This window comes from Uranotaenia lowii, chromosome 1, assembly GCF_029784155.1.
Source record: "Uranotaenia lowii strain MFRU-FL chromosome 1, ASM2978415v1, whole genome shotgun sequence".
In the NCBI taxonomy this organism is placed as follows: Eukaryota; Metazoa; Arthropoda; class Insecta; order Diptera; family Culicidae; genus Uranotaenia; species Uranotaenia lowii.
Genome location: NC_073691.1, coordinates 182,002,827 through 182,012,698, shown reverse-complemented (window position 1 = coordinate 182,012,698; position 9,872 = coordinate 182,002,827). Strand labels below are relative to the sequence as shown.

Sequence of the window (9,872 nt, the reverse complement as noted above, 5' to 3'; positions counted from 1 at the left end):
TTTGTGGAGCTTTTTATCAATACTCTTGAAAATCATTCGGTCTCTATTTTTTTTCTCTTCAGGATAGTTATTTTATCAGCTTAAATGACCGCATGTTACGAAATATTTGTAAAAGTTAGTGATTTTTTTTCGAAATTTTGGTTTTTCTGGTTCAAAGTGTCATGGCGACCATTGCACACTGGTATAGAACATCAATCTAGCGGAACTAAATTAATAGCGCCCAGGAAAGAAAAGATAGACTTTGGATGTCTTCGACAATATTGCATAATTTTATAAGGCGCATACTTTGAAATAAAATATAGAGTCAAGGGGTCCACCAATAGCAAGATAAAAATGCTAACTTTTTTGTCAAGCATTTTAGAGCTTTAGTTTTTTATACAAAGTTGTTTATCTTAACAAAATATATAACTTTGCTGAACAAGTCAAAGTTCTACAATTTCATTCTAAGGAGTTACAATGAAATTAAAAATAAAACCCTTAAAAAAACAGTTTTTTAAATCTGGATCGTTGTTGGGAAGGCAAAACCATTTTCAGTCTTGGAAACAAAGTTGAAAAAAGTTAAGATCAACAATCTTTTAGTACATTACGATGTGTTTTGAAAATGCTGAAGCGCTGTTGAAAGCATTTAGTGAAATATATTAACGATTTTCAAAGAGAAGTTTATCAAATTGCGCAAATTTTCGCACCATCAGCCAATGTGGATTTTATTTTTGGTGTTAAGCGGAATCATTATCATATAAAACTAGCGAGGAACTCGGTGGAACTCGAAGCAATTTTAAGATTCAAAGTTTAGTATTTTTTTCACAAATATCACTTTTTTTAGTCACTTTATTAGTTTATTAATTTATTTGATGCAATGAACTTGCCGAATTTGAGAATAAGAAATAATTAGATGATTTAACCGGTTTTCCGTTTCGAATTTATCAATAGAATCTGTTCTAGTACATCATTATATAAATGATATCTGTAACACGTGAAAGTGATTTAACTCCAAAAGTAAAGTAGCTTTCAGTTTTCAGTAGCTGGTGGCAGGCCAATTTTTGCTCTATTTAACGAAAAAAACACTTTTGAGATAATAAGTTTTCGTTGGATTACAAACTAAATTTGAGTAAAGGATCTATGACCATTTTGAAACCAGAGCTGTCAACACGTTGATATACACCATTTACTCCTGATCGAAGCAAATGTTGTAAAAACAAGTGTCTAAAAAAGTGATATTTGTGAACAAAATACTAGATTTTGAATCTTAAAACTGCTCCGAGTTCCACCGAGTTCCACGCTAGTTTTATATGGTAATGATTCCTCTTAATACCAAAAATAAAATCCACATTGGCTGATGGTGCGAAAATTTGCGCAATTTGATAAAATTCTCTTTGAAAATCGTTAATATATTTCACTAAATGCTTTCAACAGCGCTTCAGCAATTTCAAAACACATCGTAATGTACTAAAAGATTGTTGATCTTAACTTTTTTCAACTTTGTTTCGAAGACTGAAAATGGTTTTGCCTTACCTACAACGATCCAGATTTAAAAAACTGTTTTTTCAAGGTTTTATTTTTAATTTCATTGTAACTCCTTAGAATGAAATTGTAGAACTTTGACTTGTTCAGCAAAGTTATATATTTTGTTAAGATAAACAACTTTGTAGAAAAAACTAAAGCTCTAAAATGCTTGACAAAAAAGTTAGCATTTTTATCTTGCTATTGGTGGACCCTTCGACTCTATATTTTATTTCAAAGTATGCGCCTTATAAAATTATGCAATATTGTCGAAGACATCCAAAGTCTATCTTTTCATCCCTGGGCGCTATTAAATTAGTTCCGCTAGATTGATGTTCTATACCAGTGTGCATTGCTCAAAGCAGAAATGAAAATTTCAAAAATTTCAATAATTTGATTTTTGAGAGATGGGTTTACCAAAAAATGTTTTACAAAATAGCATCGTTTTAGATTGTGATCAATGTGGTGATGAAATTCCATGTGTTCTTTAATTTTTTCTGGTTTTTTTTTTTCATTTCCACCCTATGTGTAGTCATCTTCCCGATGGAACATTTTTGATCCACCTCAAAACCTAAATTTATCAAAAGGATCATTAAAGTAGCCTAAAATTATGTATCTTTTGTCTTTAGTTTTTAGTTGTTAATCAATAATTCTATTTCAAGAACATGAAAAATCTCGTGGGAAGGGGAGGATTAAAATCTGCTAATATTTGCGGTCAGGGGAACACAAACAAACTACAGGCCTAGTATCGCGGAGTATAGCAATAGAGATAGATTTTTTTTTGTATTTGGCATGGTATCATCAAAATTCCACAATAACTGCACAATTTGCAACAATTCACACAATTTCTCCTTTACGCTTTCGTTCCAAGTTTGATTGTCTACAGCAATTTGTAACCGGTTGGTTACAAATCGTTTGATTTTTGTTTTAATTTTCTAGTTTTGTATGTTTAGCTCTAGAAAATTTATGTTCCTTGTCCAGTCTCCCAACATATGTCCTAGCTTCGGCTGGACATATACTAAAATTGGAACGATACAGAGAAGATTAGCATGGCCCCTGCGCAAGGATGACACGCAAAATCGTGAAGCTATAGAGCAAGTTCACCCGTGTTGGGAAAAAGTGGTAGGAATTTTGACAGCTGTAGCACAGATAGAAATTTTTCTATAGCGAAAAATAGATCAAAAGTTTGACCGTTTAATAGTTATCAAATCCACTTTATATGATCATCGACTTGAAATAATGATACGTATATTAAAGTTTTAATACGTGGATAAATTCGTATTATACAATGACGACTCCCATTATCTTCTTCCTAATACTCACAAAGATTGGCTTTGTATCAGATTATTAATGTAAGATTAAATTTTTTTTTCATAAAATCTCATCTTTTGGACGGACTTTAGGATACAGTGGACGAGTTTTCCAGTAGAGTTACTATTCATTTTCTTTACTTTTTACTCGTTCTGAAACACTTTGATCATACGCAAACTTCATCGTATGATTCAGTCATCAAAAGTTGACAATACGGCAATAAAAAAGGTTGAAACCCATTTTGGGGTTTTAACAATTTATTCAATTAAAATTATGTTTCCGGAAAAAATAAATGAAGATTTTTCAAACTTATTCTTTTTATTTCACATTATTATTATATGCATATCAAAATCTAAAATGAAAAATGAAAATAACTACCTTCCGCAACCTACGGATGTTCGCAAAACATCTATTGGACGTCCAGTTCCGGGCAATTCTCCAAATGGCTAAATTTACTTTTAATCGCAGATGTTTTGCTGGAAATCAGGCGTAAACGAAACGGGGGATCCTTGGTGCTGCAGTTCGGGAATTACACGGCTCTATGCGGTCCAGGTTTCGTTTCCTTTCGTCGCCTTTTTATTGCCATCGCTCGGAACTGAGTGTCGACTAATCATCGTTTGCACCAGTTCTAAAACGAAATAATTTGCATTAGGTTTTTAATTATAGATACTTTTTGACTTTAAACTAACTCACTATCAACGATGGAACCAGCGCCTACGAATCCACTTCCTCGCGTTGCTGGTGGCCGGTTGGGTTCCATTTCTCCGCAATATCAGACCTTCCACCTGATTAGACTGCTTTTCCGATAGCGCCTGGAATAAAATAAATTAGTTAGATTAATTTGCTAAAACCAATTTGTAATGAAAAACCTTCGCATCACACCGGGGCAGTTGCCTACCGATTCAGAATTGGCAGTGATGTGTGCTCAATTCCATCACACTAACATTTGCGATATCTCCGCTGTTTGCTTGAAAAGAACGTTGCTCCAGGACCGGCCCGTTTCGATGATCTGATGAAGAATCCGTCCGCGATCTTTTTTTCAAGCGGATGCTTAGGTCAAACATGCACTCAAAGCTCTTGGTTATTACTGAGCCACAGCTCCCATCCATCCTTGCTGTTGATTGTTTCCGGTGTCGACGATTGGCAAATTAAGCTGTGGCGTATGGACGAATATAAGGCCCGGGACACTTTCCGGGGACATTAACACCGAATCTTGTAAAACTTGCGCGAACCGTTCCGATAGATTTTCTTTTTGTTAGATTCCGAAAACCGCGCGAACAAAACAAACAAACTGAATATATTTACCATTTACCCAGCTATCTGGCATCTCTGCGCTTCAAATAAGTGATGGAGCACGCAATTGGCTATGGTATGATAAAAATTGGCTGTAAGTTTCAAAGAGTTGATTAACTTCTTTGTAATTCCTATCAATTTAAGTGATTAGTTTATTTTTTAATCATGATAATGTTACTTAATATTAAAATCCTGAAATTGCTCAAATTCCTTATTTTTCCTTAACCAAGGTTTTGGACATAAGAAAGGTGGCAGCACCGAAGCGTTTCACGCACAAATACAGTTTTACAACGCCGGCTCTATCACTCGGTTCGGTGTTGCAAATTATCGTGTTTTTCCATCACCCTCAGCCAAAAAGTGTTATACGATACAAATTTTGCAGCGCGAAACTGTTAGAATATCAGATTTTCCCAACACCGGTGTACGGCAAAAGTGTTGTGATGTGATGTAAACCATCAAAATTTCCATCTCCATCTCAACCAGTGAACTTGCTTGAAAAAAAAAACAAGATAGCACCACAGTAGGCTACATTTTACTGCTGGCTGCTGTCAATTTACAGAGGAGGAAAAGGAGGAAAGAAAAGAGAAAATGGAAGGCGAAAAGGAAGCTTGCTTCCGGAAAATTTGGGCTCTTCTATATCAGGTGTCCATGTGTGAAGTCATAGTCCTCGTTTAGTGATGGTGAAGTTCCAAGAAATGTTTAGCCTGGAAATGCCAGTTCGCTTCCTCACAGCTCGGCCCGTAAATCCCTTGTGTTCTCGCGCCTTCTCGTAAAGGACCAGCATCAACAACGTCCTCGGGGTCTGAGGACCTCGAAGTATAACGGTGAACTTCCCTTCTCGGTCTGTCCGGATACGGAGCACTCTCTTGGGCAGACCGATTTAAAATTAAAGAAGGAAGACGCCTGCAACGACCAAGTCCAGCAACACCCGCTGGCGCTGACGGTTAGGCCCTTAAATCGACGGTCCTCCTGCTTCCAGAACTGGATTTCCGGAACTACGACGTCGCGACGCAGCAGTAACAGCATCACATCAAGGTTAGTGAAACTATTACACGCCACACAAGACAGAGAACATTGGATACCCAGTAGCCAGCCGACCCTGACTCTTAGAGTACCTACCTTGCCTTGGCTGGTCCAGCCGCTGCTCATATATTCGTTACAAATTTTGAAAGTAATTGACACGTTGAAAGGCAGTCAATATCTTATAGAAAGCTTATGCTTTCCAAGTAGGTTAGCTTCCGAAAATAAGTTTCGCTTATTTCCTGCTTCAGCTCATTCAGTCAGTATCCTTCAGCAGTGGTTACAATAATGATGAACTACATCATGAAACATCTCCACCGCTTGGGTTTTTGGCCTGGTCGGGAAAACCGCAGCGGCATGTGGAGAGCTAAATTTTTAGGGGTTTTTTTTATAACGTGGTTCACCATTCCGCAGCTGATTTTCCTATTTCGGCAGAACTCCAGCATCGGAACTGTTCTAGCTACCTTGATCGAAATGGTCATGTTTGTGAAAGGATTTATGCATGTGGAAATTGCCGTTAATAACCGGTCTGAATTGGAACAAATATTCTATGGCCTACAAGAGATGCTAGATTCCTTAGCCGACGACAGGCACTACGAGGTACAGACTGAACTTAACTTTTTGAACAAAGTTTCTTATCTGGTTCTGAGGGCATACTTCGTGTTTCAATTTCCTGCCACGCTGCTATACTTATTGGTTCCGCCCGCCATGATTGTCGTTTCGTATTTTGAAACCGGAACAACTCCCCCACTGTCAGCGACTATTGAGGCTGAGTAAAAAAATCAAAAGAGATTTTTTTACAACACACTTGGTTTTATCTGAATTTCACCGTTTCAGTTACTTACTATTCGACTTTAAATCCAGCTTCTGGATTTGGCTGCCTGTAACAATTTTGATATCGATCGGGGGCATCATGGTGGCATACATAAATGCTACTGCCGATAGCTTCGCTTGGTGCATTTTGACACACATAAGGGGACTCTTCCGGATTGCTCGATGGAAAATCAAACACCTGGACCAGACTACGAAATCGGAACAATTCCAACGGGATGTTTGTCGGATATCCAACATCCAGGAAGTTGCCTACAGGTGACACCTTCCATTTCATTTGTATGCTGGCATGCTATAAACTACAGTTTTTTTTTCTATATTTTACAGAAGTACACAACTACTTGAAAGCGTTCTCAGTAACTACTTCTTCAAACTGTACGGACTTTGCATTTGTATACTCTGCATGATAATGATGATTGCTGTAACCGTAAGAAAGACCTTATATTTCTCATTTGAAATTGTTTTAAAATAATTTCGATTTCAGGCCTCCGAAAACAGTGTCTTGTTGATGAAGATGTTTCTCATTCTTTGTTACATCATTTGGCAAATATTCGCGTATTCTATGCTGGGGACTGAGTTACACACTGAAGTATCAGCAAAAGTTGAATTCTTGTTTCTGAACAATTAAAAAAAGTAAAACGTCCATTACAGAGTACCCAGGTAGCAGACGAGTTGTTCGAAAGCCAGTGGTACGTTCGACCTGTTGCCGATCAGCAGCTGATTCGATTCATGATCATGAGAGCTCAACGGGCGGCCTACATAACGGCGGGAAAATTTTTCTACGTTACCCGAATCACTTTCATGGTGGTAGGTCATCAGCTTTTGCACGTGAAAAATCTTTTTTGTAAGTTGTATTTTTTCTTAAATTTTAGTCCCTACGAACGGCATTTTCCTATTTCACTGTGATGCGTCAGGTGATTTAGTTTCAGGATGTCAAAGATTAGAAGTGATGTAAATAGTTATTATAAAATATGGCCTACTCTGCCATAATATTGATTTCCAATATAACTCACATTCTTGCTTGAGGTTCAAGCATAAATTATTCGACGCTTTGAGCTGAAAGAAAAAAATTCCATTATTGACGATCTTAGGCTAACGTATTTACTTGGAGTGGACTTGACAAACCGACAGATCTATCTGAAAATCCAAGTTTTACCTAGCATCTGCAAAAAATCTTTGGAAACCCTCAATAAATTCTTAAGATCATTAATTTTTTTTATGGACGCACCTCGAAATCCTAGGAAAAAAAACTCCCTAATCAGACCTTAAGTGTCGATTTGACACTGTTCGCTTAAAACCGCAGCATCTCTTTTGTTTCTCAACCGTTTTTTTACAAAATTCATTGTCTTGGAAACTTTGTAATGTAACTCAATTATGTTTCACAGACATTATTCACCTACAACATTTCAGTTTTTTTTTAAGGGGTTTTTTTTCGGATCTAACTGGGTAACTTGACTTCCGCAATATATTGCAGCCTGCCTGGGTTATCAGGAAGCGAAGAAAGCAGAAATAAACTGCACAGACTTGTGCAGGCCGCGAGTGTATGGCTGTGGGTAGGGTTGATATTTGATGAATTTTTTAAAGTGTGGAAATTATACAAAATGTAAGTTATTTAAAATCGGAAAATAGACAATATGGTTATGATACAGAATAAGGTCGGTTACAGCTAAAGGTAAGCTTAGTGTGTCTTGAGGTAAGTTGGGTATAAAGGTAAGGCTTTTCTGTTGTTAAACTATTTCATTCATTGATTATATTATATGAGAACGTTCAATCAGTTGCCAGCTGGGCAGGTATCTACACGCATGCGGAATACCTGTCGTAGATTCATAACACTGAGAATGTTATGAATTTTATACGGTTGCGAAACTGTTTGCTCGTTCTACAAATAAGACACACACATACACGAAATACATTCATTACATGACAGTTTACACGAAGCCATGGTGTCGGGTATGTGGTAATTTGCATTGAAGATTGGCCGAACTTATAATCTAAAGAATGCAATTTGGCGCATACGTTGGCGAAACTGCGGTGAATCCGTGCACCCATGGTGGATTATCTACATACATACATACATACAACACTTCAGTTTTTTTTTAATGTCCAAGAAAGCTGAAGAGCTAAACGTTGCACATAAAGATATACTATTTTGAAAATTTTTAAGATCATGAACACGAAAAAATTACAAAAGTGGTGTTGGTTGGAGTTGGTTGAGTATCACTCATTATAGTTTGAACACCCTATTCGCTGACCTCAGCGGCCATTTTGTTCCACAATCTCTTCATCTCTGTTGCTTCCCGAGTCGTCCTACCATTCTTCTTCATCTTCTGCTTGACAATTGCCCAACATTTTTCGATAGGGCGGAATTGAGGGCAGTCGGGTGGGTTGATGTCCTTTTCGACAAAATCCACCCGTTGGCCCAATACCACTGTAGAACCTCCTAGCTGTAGTGGCAGCTTGCCAAATCTGGCGAAAACTTAACTAGTCCTTTGTGAGATCTAATGTACGAAAAAAAAGTTTTTCAGGCATTCCTCCTTGTAAATTTCGGAGTCCATGGTCTTATTTTTCACAAAAACCGGAATTTTTCGTCCGCAGCTGCAAATACCTTGCCACATCAAACACTTTCTTGCACACTTATCAGCAAAAACGAATTTGAAGTTGCCGGGGACATCACCATGACCAGTGCAGTGCACCACTGCAGTGGCTTTACATAATTTTTCGCCAGAAAGCTGCCCAAAATCCATCTTCACGTACGTTTCGTCATCCATGAGGATGCATCCGTCGAACTTCGTTGGAATCTTCTTGTATAACTTGCGGGCACGTCCTCTGGCTATTAAGTTCTACTTCGATGTTCGGTTTGGTTGCTTACTGGTCCGATAGGATCGTATTCCTTCGCGTAGACGAATTCTGCTGACGGTGCACCGGTCGGCGTTGAATTTCTTGGCAATGTCATAGTCCGACTACCCTGTGTTTTCCTTGATCGTTCTCAACACCTTCAAATGCAGTTTCTGATTCTTAGGTCCACTATAACGCTTGGTATGAACCTGCCGATCTATAGTACGCATCTCACGGAAACGTTTGAGAACGCTACACACGGTTGATTTGACCATTTTTAACGATTTCGCGATTTTTGAACCCGACCACGTCGGGTTTTTGACGTGGGTGTTCAAAATTTATTTTCATCTCGCGGCTTCCATCACGTGTAACTTTTTTGAAACAAAACGAATCGTAATGAAATTTTCAGCACTGGTAGAAGAAACATTCCTCTACAAAGTGCTGCCAAAACATTCCAGATCCGACAACTAGGAGCACTATGGTAAAATAAATAGTGCGTCCAGATTTGTAGTGATCCATGCTTTAATTTAAAGTATTCTTCTGATAGAAGCATTCTGGCGAGAAGCGAAATGCGATATAACCAATATGACTACATACATATCTCTCGTTTGGTTTTTTATGATTTTATAGTGGCTCCATAGAGCGATATGCGGTCGGAGGTGGTTACAAAATACATGAAAACGCTCAAACCTCTATAAATAATTATAATTTTTTCTAGCCGGTATACGCTTACATTTTCAATTCAATTTCAATTCAATTTCAATTTTCAATTCCAAATTCCGTAGGAATGTTTATCGAACAAAAGTTATGTTCCATCCGGGAGATCCATTTTCTAATAAAGGCGTTTCAGAAGCGTAGGACTTCTATTTGCAGTCAACTTTTTCATCTTATTTTCGCATTGTTTTAATTCTACGGAAAACTTTATCGTAAAGGAAACATTTGATTTTCGAAATTGCACGGGTACATATTTATGCTAGATAACTTAATTTCAGTAGGAGAGAATGGGGATTCTTGATCCCTATTTCTCATTTTCATCATATATTTTTGGGAAAATATAGCATCTCGTCGAATTTTGCATTTTC

General features: G+C 37.5%; 1 protein-coding gene and 1 non-coding gene across 2 annotated transcripts; both read left to right on the top strand.

Annotated features, from left to right (window-relative positions):
- Positions 1-2,494: 2,494 nt before the first annotated feature.
- LOC129740747 (U6 spliceosomal RNA) lies at positions 2,495-2,601 on the top strand. Its single transcript, XR_008736364.1, has one exon. It is a non-coding gene; the product is annotated as a U6 spliceosomal RNA (small nuclear RNA).
- A 1,928-nt stretch (positions 2,602-4,529) lies between these two features.
- LOC129739327 (odorant receptor 49b-like) lies at positions 4,530-6,904 on the top strand. The gene is made up of 6 exons (XM_055730740.1): positions 4,530-5,139; positions 5,962-6,213; positions 6,283-6,382; positions 6,440-6,544; positions 6,607-6,762; positions 6,828-6,904. Exons 2-6 carry the CDS (start codon positions 6,038-6,040, stop codon positions 6,876-6,878), a joined length of 588 nt encoding a protein of 195 aa, XP_055586715.1. The 5' UTR covers positions 4,530-5,139; positions 5,962-6,037; the 3' UTR covers positions 6,879-6,904.
- Positions 6,905-9,872: the final 2,968 nt, after the last annotated feature.